Source organism: Mycteria americana, chromosome 5, assembly GCF_035582795.1.
Source record: "Mycteria americana isolate JAX WOST 10 ecotype Jacksonville Zoo and Gardens chromosome 5, USCA_MyAme_1.0, whole genome shotgun sequence".
In the NCBI taxonomy this organism is placed as follows: domain Eukaryota; kingdom Metazoa; phylum Chordata; class Aves; order Ciconiiformes; family Ciconiidae; genus Mycteria; species Mycteria americana.
In genome coordinates this window covers 34,715,933-34,734,834 of record NC_134369.1, presented here as the reverse complement: position 1 = coordinate 34,734,834, position 18,902 = coordinate 34,715,933, and the positions used below count along the sequence as shown (strand labels likewise).

Genomic DNA, 18,902 nt, shown 5'->3' with positions numbered 1-18,902 from the left:
AATGAAATTCCCTCTGGTTCCTGGCACTTATGTATTTGAAATGCTGAATCAAGATACAGTGACCTTTGTAGTTCAAATGGGAATATTTTAGTCCTGTAACTAGTGGTCTGAGGTTTCTTTTCTGTTCTAGATTGACCACTGGAATCTAGGAGTGCTTAAAGCTTTTTCTGCCCACTCTTTCACAAAAGGTGTGCTGTGATACAACTGAGCTGACCTAACAGCCAGCAGGTTCCAGAAGGGACAGTCCCACTCCTCAACTGTGCATTCCTGCATCTTACCTTTGTCCATGTGTATAGTATGGATTTCATAAGTTGTCTGGAAAGGGTTACATTTGGAAAGTAACTCTTGAGGGAAAGGTGGTAGAAAATTGGTGTCCTTCTCCTCCCCCTCCATCTTTGAGAGTACTGCTTAACTTCCCTTTAAGGTTTAGGGAAATAAACTCCCAGCTGAAAGTATCTAATGATTGGGTTTGTTCAGCCATTAGATGACTGAAGTTTTCAACAGAATGTAATTAAAGGAGGCAGTTTTTGTATGGTCATGTCTAGATCTTCTTTCCTACAAGAGCTTCAGTTGTGACTACTGCTGTTCAGAGTATGTTTTCTTTTGGTGCTAATGGAAGCAACTAGAGATATCCAGTAAAATGGGATGTTCTCTGAAATGCTGTCACAGCTACAGACTTGTAGCCAGCTGGTGTTTGCTAACAATCTTGAACCTGAGATTTTTTGTCTGTTGTGCCCAATAAGAATGCTCTAGTACTTGTGAAAAGAACTGAAATGAGATCTAGCTGCAAATTTGTAGGACTTAGATTTGTATTCCAGTCTTGAAGACAGTATTGTATAGGATGCTCAGTTATGCTGGTGAGAGACCTGTCTCTCCTCAAATGTGGTAAAATGTCAAGCACAGTTTAAAATACTAGTCTCACTTTAACTTGCCTTGGCTTGTGGGGAGAAGACCCCAAATGGAAGCTGGATGCTTCTAAGTTTGGCAAAGAAAAACAGAGAAGGCACCAGTGGTTTAGGTTAGGTTGCAGTAACTCTTCTTCTTGAGGCTGGAATGTGGGCAAGTTGCTGGTACCATGGGTAGCACTGCTGTACCACAGCATGAGACTTAATACTAAGTATGATCAGACAGCAGAGTATGCTGGACATGCTAAAACTTCTTCTGTTCCCAGAGTATATGCCCTATTCAGAGAGGAGTAACTGCTAATGAATATGAAGAATGAAAAGTAGTGAGTTAATTTATCTTTGTAGCTTCTACAATCCTGTGGAAACAGAATGTGAGGAAACAGCACCCTTTAATTCTTTATTGGGTTTGCTGCAAGTTACCTGAGGTGTTTTGTCTTTTTTCCCCACTTGTTCTCAAAGCTTTCCTTTGCAGAACAGGATGTGTAGATTTTGCATTCCACAAGATAAATTGTGTACTGACACTGTGTGACTGCTGATGGAGTGGAGGGGAGAAATTGAAGAGCTCTCCAGATAGAAGAGTATAGGCATGTCTTTTATAGACTAACTCTAGCTTTTGTCATCTAGTGTTAAACTGACTCTTCTGGTAATGGCTTCTGAACACTAGGTAAAGGAGAGGATAGTTGAAGTTGTGTTTGTGATTGAGTCGCAGACTGCTTAGCAGGTACAGGAAGCTCATGTGTTTTGCCAAAGTTAATGGGCTTGCCCTTGCCTGCAGGGAGCTAGCTGCCTCTGAAGTTCTTGGAAGAGGAAGCACTACATTTCTTGGGGAAACCCTTGTAGCATTGCTTCAGGGGTTGTATGGATGCCATTAGCATCATTGTGGCTCCTGGTTGCTCTACTGATGCTGTTTTTAAATAGCTTTGTTTCCTCTTTCTCCTCCTGAGGTGGTGCTTGGTAAGTGAATCACCATTTAGGGTCTTGTCCAGCTCAGCATGCAAAATCTAAGTTAGCATACCCCAAATTAGTTTGCCTGGCCTACTTCAAATGTTATATTAGGTGTTGACTTAACTTGTTTTGGAGGAAAAGGTAGGTTAAACTTGATCTCTTTAAGAAAAGAATCCTAATAAGTAACCTGCTTCCTGATTGATTCCAGACTCAATTATTTATACTTGTTTGGCTTTAGAAATGTGTCGTGGTTTAACCTCAGCTGGCAACTAAGCCCCACACAGCTGCTTGCTCACTCCCCCCCAGTGGGATGGGGGAGAGCCTCAGGAGAGTGAAAGTGAGAAAACTCACAGGTTGAGATAAAGACAGTTTAATAGGGAAAGCAAAAGCTGCGCATGCAAGCAAAGCAAACCAAGGAATTAATTCAGTACTTCCCATGGGCAGGCAGGTGCTCAGCCATCTCCAGGAAAGCAGGGCTCCATCACGTGTAATGGCTACTTGGCAAGACAAATGCCATCGCTCCAAACATCCCCCCGTTCCTTCTTCTTCCCCTAGCTTTATATGCTGAGCATGATGCCATATGGTATGGGATATCCCTTTGGTCAGCTGGGGTCAGCTGTCCTGGTTGTGTCCCCTCCCAGCTTCTTGTGCCCCCCCCGCCTACTTGCTGGTGGGGTGGGGTGAGAGGCAGAAGAGGCCTTGACTCTGTCTAAGCACTGCTCAGCAGAAAGGAAAACATCCCTGTGTTGTCAACACTGTTTCCAGCACAAATCCAAAATGTAGCCCCATGCTAGCTACTATGAAGAAAATTAACTCTATCCCAGCCAAAACCAGCACAAAATGTTATACTGATTATTTGTTTTTGCTTACTGCCAGAAAGTGAGCAGCCAGATTAAGGTTTGGTTTTGTTTTGAAGTCAACAGCCAATATAATATTTAGAAATGTTTATTATTTTATCCCCTTTATTAGTACAATATTTTGTATTTGGAGATCTCTTCAAAAAGTGCTTTTGCTAAATTTATGGTTTAAATTGTGTGATGAGCACTGCCAGTTCTTCTAGGACTAATAAGCTCTTAAATATGTAGAACTATTAATGTTGTAATCAGATCTCTTTTAAATGACTAAAACTAGCTTTATGTGCAGAATAGAGAGGGCTCTCTGTCTTATTCTTCAGTCATGTTCCCTTTCTGATTCCACAAGATGCATGTGGGGCTTTGATCACCATAAAGACTCTTCTCTTGCAGTCGTCTGTATAGGGAGGGAGACCAGGTGTACGAAACAAGCTGGAATTCTCCTTAGGCTAGGAGGTCTAAAAAGACAGTTCATTTGTTCTTCTCATCTACTAAATTAATGTTCATGATGGGTAACAAATGCTGTTTAATTCCGATTGTTGTATGTCTGTGTGTGTGTATATATGTATTTATGGCTGTTAGCATTTTATATCAAACTACACCATCACTGGGGTAAAGGATAGTGATGCAGCAAAATATTTGAGAACGCAGACTGTTGTTGCTTTTGTAAGGGAAGTGGACTATTTGTGGATGAAGACTTAAGAGTTAATATCTCATTGTGTTTAGTGACTGCCTAGGGAAATGGCAAAATTATAAATATGAATAAAAAGTGACTTAGAAGGGTGAAAGCCTTGAAGTGAAATTTGAAGTTTAACTAGTACTCTGAACACTTCTTTTAAATAGCTATTAGGCCGTACTTAATCAATATCTGTTGCTGAAGTGATTGATCTGTAAAAGCCTTATGGGCCTCAGCAAAAGTTGCATGAGAAGTCTTAACTTTGAGTGGAATTTCAAAAGTTGAATTCAGGACTGAGGTTTTTCATGTGGCTTCTGGCCACCTCTGACACAGCTGAAAAATTCTCTTCAGAACATCTGTGTTGGCTGCCTTTCCATGGGCATGTAATGGTCTAGTGCAGATAATCTTTGCAGCATGTGATCTTGGATGTTATTGTGGACTACTGCTCAAATGTGTGAGCCACAAACATAAATAGCCTTTTTCTTGTATGCAGGTAGGGAAAAGTTTGACTTTTGTGACTGATCAGTATCTTGCATCTTATCATGCAAGAGTAGCTGTTGGAAGCTGACAATGTAAGTCAAAACATCTATGTTGGGTAGTTGAGCAGGTTTTCTCCCATCCGCCATGCTGTCAAACTTGTGTCAGTTTTTCCAAAATAGACTTGGTGCTGTGTACTAGGCCTGAAATAAGATCATACTCTGTGCTTGGTTTAGTTTTCAAGTTGCTTAAAATCTTCCCATCTTTTTTTATTCATAACAACTATTAAAAAATAGTGAGTGTGACACAAAAAATCATGCTAGCTCTAGGTTTCCTAGTCTAGGTCTTACGTTCCAATAGCCTGGAAAAAGAGAACAAGAACTGAATTTGGTTCTCAAGCTCCAGTGATAGGTCTACTTAGCATGGTGCTGTGGTGCTTTGGTAGCCCAACTGTTCCTTTTTTCCATGTTGCTAGACTTCTAACAATCTCCACACAAACTTTGACTGGGGGTGTGTGTGTTTAAACCTTCATTTTCAGTATGATCAGTATTTTCTGTATGAAAGAAACTGTTAAACTCTAGATAGCTTTATGTATTCTTATGAACATTTGCCCTTGTGTTCATTAACTCTTTCCTACTCTCTTTTGAAAGGCCCTTCCTTCTTCCATGATGATAGTAGCTGTCTACTGCCCGGTGATAGCAGCTCTCTTTATCGTTTTGAAGATGGTGAATTACCGTTTGCACAGGGCACTGGATGAGGGAGAAATTGTGGAGAGGAATGCCAGTGAGCATATGGACAGAGGTGCAAAACCAGAACAAAGCAATGTTTCAGCCAAGAGGAAAGACAGCAATGGGCCCAGGTAAGGTGTCTGCTGATGTTTGTATACTGCTTCAAATGATAAACAGTCCTGTCTTCATCAGATGTGTAACTGGAATGGTGGTTGAAATAAACACTGAGGAATATAGATGCAGACCTCCATAGTTCTGGAAGACTGTTTAGTCTGGTCTGTGAAAGCAAAACTTATTAATATATTAGGTTTGAAATGATGGATTCATGTTAACTTCCTGGTTCCTCCCCCAAAGGAGTTCCAGAACAATATTGAAAATGCTGGAAGCACTGAAACAATAGCATGGAAAATGTGTGCTGATTAGGTCACTAAATACTTAATGAACACAACCAGTACAAGTAATCTTATTTCAGCAGTAGACTTAGTTTTAAAAATCTAGCTGTCAAAAACCACATACTACATGCGAAGTCTTTTATCACTAAAAAGAATGTCTGATTGGGTTTCAATTTGCTTAGTTTTGCAAACGCAGGAGTCAGATACAATGCTTGACTCCAGTTATAGTCTTACTTCAGGAGAACACTGTCTTGTGAATTTGGAAATTCTGGAATTGCTCAGCTCAATAATGAACATGATGATTCTGAAGTACTGTCAATAGGAGGTGATTCCTTTCCACAGGTCTTCCTTGCTTTTGCCAGCATCAAAAACCCAGAGGTTTTCCTCCTCTGACCAGACTATTTGGAGAAAGAAGAGCAAAAGATGACTCATCAACAAGGCTAGCCTAACCAGTCTGATCAGACTGTGGATGTGTTACGAGCTCTATTATCAAAGCCTCTGCCTGGCTTCAGATAATTAAGGCCATCTTAAGAGTTACACTGCATGAAATAAATCAGCCTTGAATTGTTAGCTTTTAAAGAAGACCTTTCTCTTGTCTGTGAGTTTCTGGTACTAGTAGCCATGAATAGTTTTCAAAGTGAGACAATTAGTATGCTGTCCTGACTCTTAAGAGGTTGTGTGTTTTATTAAAAAACAAACAAACAAAAAAAACCCCAAAAAACCAAAATGCCAAACCCTGAAACTTTTACATGGAGACGCATGCTATAAGGAAATGTAATTGAAAGAAGCCTCTTAAGTCTGTTTATCAGAATGCTTAAAGAAAGGAAGTGTTAAAGTGATGCTTTTTAAAATATTCAGCCTTGAAGTAAAAGGACTTAATTGTGCATATGGGGTAGCTTCTCATGAGCTGGGTCTTAAGTTCTTCTGTATCTGCTCTCAGCTTAGGGAGCGTATTGTTAGCAAAAACAATGTCTTGGATTCCTTTAAAGTTGATATACAGTAACTTCTTGTATCAATCTTTTATAACCTTTCCCTTTTTCCATGTTGTCTTTGGTAACTGAACCTGCTGATTTTAATTGTGACTCCATTTAGATCACCATATACCTTACTAAAACTGTATTGAGCTATTTTGGCAGAATGCTTGCCTGAATGTATATTAATGCTTATTCTGCTTAATAAAATTCGTGAAAGTAAACTAGTGGTCTGTTCTGTTTCAATGCAACCTTGCTAACGCATGTTTTAGTTGTGATCCTTAGATGTTTTTTTTCTTTTTTAAGCCATGTAGCTTTTGCTTCCAAAACAGTAGCCAAGACTTGGCAAGGGACTTCTTTCTACTAGTGTTGTGAGTTACTTCTGGATGTTTCAGAAGTTCTGTTTTGTCTAAGGAGCAGTTGACATGGGACAAGTTACTACATTATAAGCATTTGTGAGCTCAGAAGTAGAGGTTAGTTTGATGCTGTGTGTCCTGCTTGCCAACTAAAGTTTCATTAACTTTTATATGATCCTTGTTCCCACTTTCAGGTCTCTTAACTAGAACTGGGAACAAGGTCAATGCAGAAATTACGGAGTTACTTTTTGGTAAGTGGGATGTACAGTATATACTAATCTTTGCCTGGAAGCTTACAAGAACTCTGGGATAACATTCAAATCAGTAGAGGGGATGTAGAGTGAGTGTTTAATATTGAGCTGTCACCTTCTTAGTAAGTTAAATCGGAACACTAATAAAAAAAACTGTCTCGGAAGAAAGCGTGTATGTAGGGGTTTTGTGTGGTTTGGTTTTTTTTTTTTTTTTAAACTTTGCTCCCCTAGCATAAAGTGGATATAGGGGAGATCTAAGCAGATCTACTACCTTAAATATTTGCATAATCAGAATATTAGTTTTGATAGCTTAGGCTACAGCATGTGATACCAAATAAAATATAGAGTACAGTATGCAAAGCTGTCCTAGAGTTTTCACCCCCCCATCTCCACACACACGTTCCCTGGGACCACTTTAGGTATGAATATTAGTATTTTTGAAGGATTAAGCAATAGTCTGGTTTATGTTCAAAACATATGTTCAGGATTCTGTTTAGCTTCTAAGAGCTGCCGTTCTTCCTGAAGATGTTTATCTGCAAAATGGTGCTTTCAGGTATCTGACAAAAATTATGTGCTGTCATTTGTAGGTTTACATGAACTGCTCATTTATCTTTGGTTCACATTGGTTTGTGAATAGGATCAAACTCTGAGGGTTTTCAATTTTTTCCTAAAACTTTGGCATGCTTAAGTAAAGAACAACTTACTGTTTCCCGAGAAATGCCTTGTTTATTTTTTTTCCTCATCCTCTTTATAAAGGTGAAATTCTCTAGTTAATATTTTTGAAAGAAGCTAGTCTTAATTTAGAGAAAGGAATGTGAGTTGTCTTCTTCTGTAGCTTCTAGTGCAGTTGCTGCTTTCATACAGGAGTGATGTTAGTAATGCTTCTGTGAGATTTCATGAAAACAAGTAATGGGGATACAGGCTCCTAATCTCACATAAAAGGTAGAAGGAACAGTGCAAACGTAATCTTTGTTGGATATCAATGGACACACATAGATACCTTAATACACTTAAGTCAGTCTTGCTTCTGGGGATATGAATATGGCTTCTTTCTTGTGTCAACGACTACTAAGGTTCAAAGTATCATAAAGCATTGACCTGGTGACACTGCTGTCACTGATCTCCATCAACATGGGGGAGCTGTAATAATGATACTACATGAATGTACTTCTACAAAATAAAACTGACAGCTGGAGAATGTGGTTTGCTAATTTGTTTGCATGTTTGAGTTACGTACAGTCTACTTAAACAAGTACGAGCAAGAGAAATAAAAAAAAAAAAAAGGTAATCTCTAAAACTCTTGCCCTGCTTTGCTATTTCTTTTCCTTTTCCTTGCAGTTTTCTGTGGCTTGCAGCTTGGAGTTGTTTTGCCTTTTTGACTCTATAATTAGTGATTCAAGCTTTAAAGAAAACTTCTATTCATACTTGAAACTGTCGTGGTCTAGTATTTGTAGTGCATGCTGTGGTCCTTCTGTGTATTGAGAGCAGCCTCTTGACTAGTTATCCCGCTATTTTAATTGGAAATTAGGGACAGAAGAAGGTGTTCAAAAGAAAAGAACTCTTCTGCTTTGTCCTGAAATCAAAATTGCTTATTCCAAATTCTCTCTGGAAGTTCTAGTCCAAATATCAGATTTCTTTAGTTAATCATTCTAAGTCAGATTTTAAACTTCTGAATTCACTAGACTTACAGCCTCTTCAGACTTTCAGTTAGTCTCTGACACACTAATGTAATATAGCTGGAGATAGTAATTTTAGATAGGACAGTTAGTAATAACTAGAAATACTAGTTTTAATTTGTTTTGCGCAATCTCTGAATGCCTTTTCCACAGCAATCTCCGTTGCAGGTAGCTGGACATAATTTATTCAGTCTTCCCAATTTGTGTAGCAACTTCACTTCAGTTTTTTTGCTTGCAAACTGAAAAGTGTAGTACTTGCTCTAAGTTACGAAGTCAGCAAACTGAGAAACTGATTGTAGATCTTAATAGCAGAAAGGAATGGCCACAACACTAGCAGAAAATTGCTAGATTCTGCATGCTGTTGTAGTCCAGTTCCTTATGCGTGCAATGATTAATCCTAGAAATCTGTACTTCCTGCTTGTTCCTGCAGACTTTGTTGTTGTGTGTTACTAGCTTTTGTTAATTGGTTAGTTTGTATATGCTGCCACAGAATATAGCAGCTGTGAGTAGAGTGGTGGTGTTGGGTTGTATTGTTGCTTATGCTCATAATCTGTTGCATCACTTTTAGACAAAATCACCTCCTTGTCCCACCCTAGTTAACTACCCAGTTCTATGAATGAGAGCTTATTCGCATTGACTTATTTTTCTACTTCATAGGACATACTTTAATCATATGCAGTGTTTCTGAATGAATTATTCAAACAGGAAAGGAATTTCATCTTTTTGTGAAAGGCGTTCTTTGTTACATTTTCAGTTGTCATCATAATGTATGCTGAACTTAAACATTAAGTGAGAATTTTTCAGTTTAGTCTTTAACTTCATGTTAGGTCCTTACATGTTCTTAAAATGCTGACATAAGGAATAGTTGTTTGGCTAAAGCTGGTGGAAATTATTGAAGCTGAATTCTGGGTTGGTTTTTTTTTTTTTATTACCTGGTTCTGCCTTAGCATAATTGATAATATCAGGTCAGAGAGGGCTCTCTGAACAGCCATCAATAAGAGCATGCTTATGTTTCACTGCTGAGCTGTACCAAAATGGTGGCTTTTCACTTCTTTCTTCAATTTGCTGGAGTCCGACCATAATTGTTCTGCTAACACATGGCTGGTTGTCTCTTAACTTATTTTTACTGAAGTAATACATTCCTAACTTCAAACTGTCTTTTTTTGTCATCTCTTTGATGTAGGAAGGTTTAGGGGCCTCTTGTATGATCTAGAATGGTTCCCAAGGTTGTACCTTTACACCTCTCTGAGGTGACAACAGCTTGAAATGTCAGGCTGCAGAATGAATGATGTTTTGGGTCCTTTAGTCTACATACAGTTTGTTTATAATATCCTAGATTGATGTCCATATATTACAAAAATTATTACATGTTGGTCTTGCTGGCTGAGACTTTTCTATGAGACTAGCTGTCTCTCAAGTAAGTCCTGCAGTGCTTCTATTCATTTCTGTCCCCTTCTCCAGAGGGGCTCATCTTTAGTTTCTTTAGTCTAGCTGGAGAAGGGTTGTGCATATGTTCTTTCTCCAGCAAAATGTTGGAGTGGACTTACCACAGCTCTGAATCATTGATGGTTGGGAGGCAGTTGTTTATCTTTGGGATGGAGCAGAGAGGGTCAGTGTCAAATTACAGTGCAGTTATTTCTGTTCAGAAGTCTCCTGGATCAAGATGGTTGAAGAGAACTGTATTGGGAGAGGAAAAAGAATGCCTCAACTTCTCCCTCTTTGCAATTAACAAACAGTGCTAGGTTAGATGCCTGAGTTGTAGTCCCCAACTCACTTCACACCCTATTGTCCTAATGGACAGGCCCAATTGCTTTTATTTCATGCATATCTGCCTTTGACAAGCTGAATTATGTTGAATTACAATTTGGTGGCGTTGATCTAGAAAATACTTTCAAACCAATACTTATTAAGCCTGAAAGGGTGAAATTGCTAGGATGTAGTAATACATATATTGTACCTCAAAATATTTCTTGGTAGGGCCTGTAAATTACCTGAAGGGAAGTTATTTTCTGGTAGAAAGAAGTGGTTTGTGTCCTTGGGAGAGATACCATGTCCCTGTGTGTCTCTGCCTTTCCAGTAACTTTTACTGACAGTGTGTGGCTTTCTTGGTTAACCCATCCTTACTTTTGCTCCTAGATCCAGTCTAAGGAAAAGATCTGGATAACAACAAGTGCCTTCAATCTGAGTCCTTTCCCTGCTCTTTGAAAGAGTTCTATTTAGTACTTTTTTTTTCTATTGATTGATTTCTGGGTATTATAGTTGGACAGATGATCTGCAAGTTACATGTGTGTACATATAGACAGAGTGAGTTTCATATGTCAGCATTTCAAAATGCCTTGTAGCTCCTAAGTCTTAATGGTTTGTGTTGGCTGGTGACAGTGGACTTCACAAGGCAGCAGCTTCTGTGACAGTATATGGGGTGCTCCAGCTCTGACTGAGCTTCCTGTGTCAATTGGGCAGTATTCATCTGAGATACTGGGATATGTTTAAGCCCCTGATATTTGAAAAGGGAAAAATTGTTTTGAATCGGCACTCAGCGTAGACAGACAAACTTCTGTTTAACTGGTAGGTTAATGTTCGTTCTTTTTTTTTTTCTTTTCTGTTCTTTCTCTTTTATGTTTCTCCCAGTGATCCTGGTGGAGGGATTGAGATGTCAGAGTTCATACGAGAAGCAACTCCCCCTGTTGGCTGTAGTTCACGAAATTCTTATGCTGGGGTAGATCCAAACAGCCAGGTAAGAATTAAAGCTACTACAGTTGTTGCTTTAGTACTGCTGGCTTTGTAATCTGTAGAGTAATCTTTGCTGATTTTTTTTTCTTCTTTTTTTTTTTTTTTAATTGTATTAGGATAAACAACTTACCTTTCTGTATTTCTTAACTGCTTTATTAGGGTGGCATTGCACTCTCCCAGCTGCATAGCTCTTGCTCATGCCATCTTGTCTTCATTTTAGGAATAGCTGGATTTTATAAGGCAACCTACTGTCCCATCAGAAAGTATTTCCTTTTGCTTAGTTAGCTTTCTTCTGATTTTACTAAATCAAAATGGCTCAGAGCTTGGTCAGATAAGTACCAGGACCCACTGTGGTGGGCTTCCCTCTTCCTTTTGGTTATCAGTGAGCCGTTAGATAGCTCAAGCTGTAACTTCATCCTTATGTTCTAACTTTGTTTTCCTCCCTTACTTTTGTTTGATCTGTCATTTAGATGCTTAATTGGCAAACTTCAGTTGTGTTGAATTTGAGGAGGCTTCTGTTAAGTCTTCTTGGAACGTACCCACTGCTGATTATCTCTTGCAATGCTAAATGGCTTTCTGAAAGTTATTATTCCTGACAGTTCAGACTCCGCAGTCAAAAATGTTAATTTGCTGAAGTATAAAGCAAGATAAACTGGTAGAAATGGAAAGACTAAAACTGTTTATTTTTGGGTGACCTCTGCAAAATCTTCACTATTTTGACACTTCAGCAGGGGTGGGAAGAAAGCAATAAACAGGGGCTGCTGCACACCAGGTGAAAGTGCTGAAAAACTTGGCTGTAGTAGATTTTAATGCAACTTCATTATGCTCTAGTTGCCTCGTAATTTCACTGGGGAAGTTGTTCTGTTTCCTTATTATGTCTGCTAGATTTATGGATTCAACTTCCATAGCACTACATGGGCTGTTCCTTCTATTTGGCTTGTGACGTTTAGCCAGTTGTGGCATCTTTCTTTTACCAACTCTTCATGAGGACAAGTAGATTGACTGGCCAGACTGTAAGGTTATGTTGACAAGGAGCAATGCAGCATCATGTTAAAGATACAGAAGCTATTTTTGAATGAAGTGGAAATCCTTGGTGTGGTATTACGGTATCAAATCCTTCTAATTAGCTCTCTGAGCAAGCAGTATATAATAAAGTGCAGTGTTATGCTAATGTTGGTGTTTTATCTGAATAATGCTCCATTATGCAGCATAGAGACTCTTAAGAGATTTTCTCCTTTGAAGAGAGCAGGTATTTGGTGTACCAATTTGAATACCACTTCCTTTGGTATTCAAAGGAATAGGAAGCAATGGTCCATGTAGGAAGACAGAACTAGGCTGGGGATCATGTTTCTTTGAGTAGTCTTTGGAAAAAAAACTATTCTGAACAAATTCATAACAGTTTTAATGTTAAAGCATGTGAAGAAGCTCTGTTCCTTCCTGTGTGCTTTAATGCTGACACTATAACACAGTTAAAGCTACATGAAAGGAAGTGTAGTGTTTAAAATGTGTTTATGCTGATAAAATTAGTGCTTACTAGTCCCCTGTGATTGAATTTGCAGCATCAAAAGGGTATGTGAATAGTAAGCATCTGAATTCTGTTCAGTTTTTTGTGTGAAATAGCTTTCCTATGCTGATGCATTTGGATTCAGCTACAGCATTCAGCAAAGCATGTTACTGAAGGGGAAAAAAAAAGTTGAAACATGGCAAAATGACTAACTAAAAGTGTGCGTGACAGTGTAGTAAAGAAAATGCGTTAAACAAGCTCCAGCTGCTTTTTTGCATTACATGTAGCAAAACCATTGTTCTTCTGTAGTATGGCTGAATAAAATCTGAACACATCTTCAGATTACCTTAAATTTGCTGTGCTTGCAGTGAAGAATTAGTAAATTATGCTCTCTTTTCCCCAGAGTCATTTGAACTAGGGATTTTTGAAAAACAGTATCCCAGTAAGTCTACAGTAAAGTCAAATTGCCATAATTTTTATGTATCTTGGGTTCAGGTTTTGCCTTTGAGTGCTCTTCTCCTATCTTATTTCTGAGTGGTTTAATTACTTGACACATGCATTTTTGTGTGCTATTTGGAGTTCTTTGAGAGAGGTGGTATTGGAAATACTATTTAAGGAAAGACTAAGTTCTTTTTAGCACCTCTGCAAAACAATCCGCTACAGATTACAGGACGTATGTAGAAATACAGACTGCAAACCTAAACAGCTAGCTAGTTTTCATATGGGGAGGTACATGCCTGCTGGTTGGCCATTGAACGTGGCTGAAAAGCAGATACAATAAATTTGTAATGTGATTGTAACTAATATCCAAGAATAGACCAAGGAATATGCAGAGTCTTTCACTAACCAGTTTATTTGCTTTGAGGTAACTAATCTGTGTACTTGGAAACTGTCTTCAAAAGAAAAATTGCATTTGCAGGAATGAGAGGGAGGAATAAGATACAGTAAAATGATTAGGTTAAACTGATTTAAGTTTATTCAGCTGCCAGCAGGGATCTTCCTGCCATATCCCCTGTTCATGCTGTGGCCACTTTCCATGTACCAGCACTTAGGTTCTTGTGCTTACCTGGTCACTGGATCAAATCTGACAGACCTGAAAACTAACCCTGGTAAAAATATGTATCTCTTCCAATGGGAGCAGTTTCTGGATTTAGCTTGGTGTTTACTATGCTAAACAGGTAAGTTTTATATTAACATGGTGTTTTCTTTAAGCATTTTAGGCAACCGTGATCACTGCATTAAACTTTCAGCTTTACAACAGCAGTTATTAGTGTACCACCACACTAGTAGTTTATTTCCACGTGAAGTATTTTCAAGGAATTCCTAGATTAGGAACTGTTTTTAAAGTCAGCGTAGTAAAATCTGCAAGTACATTGGCTATAAAAGAGAATAATGCAGTGATATAGTTGGATGCATAATTAGATGTCTTGTTATCTCTGTTTGCAGTGGAAACATTCTGAGTCAGAAAGGATTTTACAGCAATGTGCTGTTTGATGCTTTTGTGGTTTTGAAAATCTCTCCTAGGTCTATACACAAATGCATGCATTGCAGTAATAGGAAACAACAGTTCTGTAATTCCTGAAAGTTTACAGCTTTTTACATAATTCCCTGTTTCTAGGTTGGATCTGGGTTATCTCGTCTGGGAACAGCAGCAACCATCAAAGGTGAGATTTTTGGCTATTTCTTAAAATTACCTTGCAGTAGCACTTCAAATCACTATTGTTTACTATGTTGTTTCCAAGTACTGCCTACCTTGTTCATCTTCAAAACTTTTTTGTGAGCTAAGTACAGCATTTACTAATAGGAAGAAATCTTCCTTGGAGTTGCAAATTATGTGCCTAAAACACTAGGAGAGAATATCCTGGAATCCGTGCTCTGTTTACCATGTAACCACAGGTTTTTCTTTTGCTTGTAAATGTGGAGCCAAGGGGTTTGTTTGAGTGGACTTTTCCCTACTATTTTGAGTTCTGTGCAACCAATCACCCTTCTGGTATTGTATTTCAATGACTTGATTATTTCTGGTTGCTTGGCATCCAGCAAAAGTATTGTCCAGGACAGCCCTTTTGAACTCCACCAAGATGAGAAGATAAATTATTTGTAATATGCAAAGTTGCTATCTTGTAAATTTATTAAGCCAGTAATAAGACGAAAAAAGAGAGATGTGAATTTTTGTCACCTTCCTGATTTTTCCTTACCTTTTTTATCTTTACAAGTATTTTGTCACAATCTACCCCTCATTTTTATTGGCAACCATGCGAAAGGAATATTCAAATAGGTATATCTTTAAGACAAAAAAAAAAATCTTTATTTCCATTGGGCTCTGTGTAAGATACTTTTCCAGTTCTTCATGGAAGATCTGTGTAGTTGAATGAAAACTGTCTTGTATATGAAATAAAAGAGTAGACAGTACTTATCTCTAAAAGATAAGAGAAATCTGGTGTTACTTGTCATAATTGTTATTTACCTTCAAATGAAGAAGTAAAAGCAACAGTCTCTCATGACAGGTAAGAAATCTGCAGTGTATGTAGAAGTATGTGTTAATACATTGAGCACTAGTACTCTTCTTTCTTAAAATTCACAGGAGATACTGACACTGCCAAGACCTCTGATGACATCAGTTTAAGTCTTGGTCAGAGTTCTAGCCTATGTAAAGAAGGGAGTGAAGAACAAGGTAAAATTTCTTCTTCCTGCATGTTAAACATGGTATTTTGTTACCAAAGACCCTTTGCTGAACATGCTAAATAAATTAATGCAGTTTGGTGATAGACTCTAAGAAAGGTTATCTTGAAGCTCTCTGTTTCCTTTCTTAATTAACCTAAGTTCCTGGGATGCATAGCTTGAATACTTTTAACTTTACTCTTCGGCTGCATGTTTCTTGTTCTGGCATCTTCCCGCAGGTAATAAATATTTACTGTGTTTTCGGTCTCCTTGCTGCTGAAAGATAGCTAGCTTACATGTCTCTAGACAATCTCTCTCATACTGAAAGTGGCCTGGGATTCATGGACTTCATTGTAGACTAATTTGCTTTGCTTTCCAGTACAGCCAAATAAAATGTTTTAAATCAGGCATGCTTTTCTGTAAAGTAAATAATCCTGTGCAGAGTTCTGTGTTTCTGGAGCTATAAACTACTTCTAATATGCAAACTCTCAGAGTTTTGTAATTGTTCCTTCCTAATATGTAAGGAAACTGCTAGCTTGTATTCTTTAGTTGTCCAGTTTTGTTTCAGATCTCATTTTTCATTTAGCTTAATTGCCAGGAAAAAATCTGCTCAGACTAAAACAGAGCATAAAACTGTTGGGAAATCTTTCGTTTGCTGATTTTAAAGTACCTGGTGATTAGCAGCAGGAAGTTAACTCTGAGAATGCTATAGTTCATTTTGGCCAGTCTAATCAGACTGATGGGTTTCTTTCGGCTATTACTGTGCGATTCAGTGCAGAAAGTACGTTTAAAATAGAGGATTACAGGTGGCCGTGCTGTTGTAATGGGCAGCAGGGTTCTACTACTTTCAGCTGAGTAACAGAACTGTTTGTGAAGTCTCTTTAAGATACACATGTACAAACACACTCTACAAAAACTTAGGAATTGGAGTAACTTAACTTGGCCTCCCAATCTTCTATTTTTAGTGATAGTACCAAAAAGGAAAGTAGCCTGACTTTCAGTACTGCCTGCAGGTGGGCACTTGTACAGGAGACTGCTTGTGATGGATAACAGAAACAGTTGTTCTGAGCAAGAGCTAACAGCAAATCCTCATGATCTGCTTTAACACCACCAGTTTTAGAGGTAGTAAAACTCAGTAACTTCATAGGGAGTTTCATTATAGTACCAATAGACCTGTGCCAGTGCCTGCATCCTTGCTAACTGTAAGCTTAATTGGTATCTGGTAGGAAAGGTGACTTTTGCTGGGTTTTTTGTGACTTCAAAGTTAATGGGGTCTACTCTGTTTTCTTCAATAATTTTAAAGTTTATGTGAAACAAACAGTTTACTGCATGTAGGACATAAAACAAAAGGCAGGGTACCCTTTTATAATTATGAAACTTTGAGATACATAAAAACATGAAGTGTGAGACACATGAGCAATAGAGGAGGTTGGAGACTTGTCAGAATTGTGTTGGCTTTTATTAGCTGCTAAGATTAAGCTGGTGTTGATGGTTTCTTTTTTATAAAAAAATGTCTGTCAGGTTTACCCAGATGCTAGGAAATTTTTTAAATGGTAATGTGATGCATAGTACTTGCAAATGGATTTCTCAGTTTATTTACTTTATCTAATATAAACAAGCAGTTGTAAAGCAGATTGTATAACTTACATGAACATTCTAAATGAATATTTTAAAATATGTACTTAAACAGACTTGGCAACTGATCGGAAGCTTTTTCGTCTGGTGTCGAATGACTCGTTTGTCTCCATCCAACCTTCGTTATCCTCTGGACAGGATTTGCCAAGAGACAACAGTGACAAAGCATGCCTCTCGAACAACCAGCTTGTGGACCAGCCTAAAACCAGTGCATGTGACACAGAAGTAGCTTCGCTTGTAACTCTGCATTCTCATGCCTATAGGAAGGATCATAGACCACGAGGTGTACCAAGGACTTCTAGCTCTGCTGTCGCTTTTCCAGATGCTTCATTAAATGACTTCCCTCTCTATCAACAAAGACGAGGACTAGATCCTGTCAGTGAGTTAGAAGCTTCCAAGCCCCCTTCTGCATCCAGAGAGTCCTTGGCTGAGAACTCTTGCATTTCAGGAGTTTTTCAGTTAGATGACATTCTGAAAAGTAGCAGCCCTCAACCATTGGCTAAGAGTGGGAAGAGCAAATCCTTGAAAGCAGACAAAAGTGTGGACAGTTTGAGAAGCCTGAGTACTAGAAGCAGTGGTTCAACAGAAAGCTACTGCAGTGGGACTGATCGTGACACTAACAGTACCATCAGTAGCTATAAAAGTGAACATACTAGCTCAACGCATATAGAAAGTGTGTTGTCAGAGCACGAGGAGGAGTCTCCTAGAGAAGAGAAAAAGGATGGTAAGAAAAAGGACTGTGGTGTTGACTCGGAGGATGACAGTAGTTCTACTACTGACAAAAGGACTAGTAGTGAAAGGACTGCTGTGGAAGTGAGCACTAACAGTGGTGTTCAAGAGGTAAAGGGTTCTAATGCATCTGATGAGATGCACAGTCAGAAAGGTCTTGGTGCCTCTGCTTCAGAAGAGGCCAATAAGAACCCACATGCCAATGAATTGACTACGCAAGCTGACAGGCCACCTGGAAAGGCTGCTGAACAAAGAGATGAGCAGAGTGAGAAACTAGCTGTGTTAGTAGATTCAAGAGCTTCTAAAGAAATGAGTGGAAAACAAAAAGAAGGAGATGTCCGACCAAAATCTTCTAGTTTAATACATCGAACAGCATCTACCCACAAGTCCAGCCGGAGAAGGACAGGAAAAAAGCGGGCTAGTAGTTTTGATTCAAGTCGGCACAGGGAATATGTTTCCTTCCGAGGTGTATCTGGTACTAAACCTCACAGTGCTGTGTTTTGTCACGATGAGGACTCCAGTGATCAAAGTGACTTGAGCAGGACATCAAGTATGCAGTCAGCTCACCAGTTCAGCAGTGATAGCTCTTCCAGCACCACCTCCCATTCATGCCAGTCTCCTGAGGGAAAGTACAGTGCTCTAAAGACCAAATACGTTTCTAAAGAACGTGGGGGCACAGACCCTGAAAATGCTCACAAAACCCACGTAAGCTCTGAAGGAATTAGCAAAAAACGATCTACACGTCGGACTTCTAGCACAAACAGTGCCAAGAATCGTGCCAGAGTATTAAGCCTGGACAGTGGTACTGTAGCTTGTTTAAATGACCCAAATAGTTTAATGGCACCAGGTAACATAAAACAGTTAACCACTTCAAAATCTGATTTGGAAGCCAAAGAAGGAGAGGTGCTAGATGAGCTATCTCTGTTGGGAAGGGCTTCACACTTAGAGTCAGTCACTCGTTCTAGGAATAGCTTACCAAGCCAGGCTACGTTTCCTGAAGGGGAAGAGCAAGAATCAGCAAGTGGAGGTAAGTAAATGACCTACCAGAAGTACCTTGCCATATTTTGTTAATGAGTCTGGTATCTATGACTTAAGTTACAACTGTACTTAAGCATCTTCCTGTTTATTCGTTCTTGCCTAGTAAAACTGACAAAGCATTTCCTTCATATTCTCTTGGGAGATCTGCAGAAATGGGAGTTGAATTCAAACAAATGTTATGAAATCTATAGGTAGAGATGTTGTGGGTTTGTAACTGGCAGTCTGTTAACCAGAGCTGTATCTTAAAATTATTATTTGTGATCAAATCAGACCTGCTCCATTGTATTACTCAAACTTCAAATTATGTGTACTATTTTAAAAATTAACAATAAAAGAGAGACTACTTTTGTTTGAAAGATTGTGCAATTTAGAAAATTGGG

The 18,902-nt window shown here is 38.7% G+C and overlaps 1 protein-coding gene across 9 annotated transcripts in view; it reads left to right on the top strand.

Annotated features, from left to right (window-relative positions):
• PCNX1 (pecanex 1) overlaps nt 1-18,902 on the top strand; it is a 94,456-nt gene that overhangs the window by 4,583 nt on the left and 70,971 nt on the right. For 8 of the 9 annotated variants that reach the window (XM_075502890.1, XM_075502893.1, XM_075502891.1 and 5 more), the window contains exons 2-6: nt 4,505-4,713; nt 10,857-10,962; nt 14,081-14,126; nt 15,044-15,133; nt 16,811-18,511. In XM_075502890.1, the coding sequence (XP_075359005.1) occupies nt 4,505-4,713; nt 10,857-10,962; nt 14,081-14,126; nt 15,044-15,133; nt 16,811-18,511 (2,152 nt within the window). Of the gene's footprint in view, nt 1-4,504; nt 4,714-6,495; nt 6,553-10,856; nt 10,963-14,080; nt 14,127-15,043; nt 15,134-16,810; nt 18,512-18,902 lie in introns of those variants that run through there. The other variant, XM_075502897.1, reaches the window with a different exon arrangement.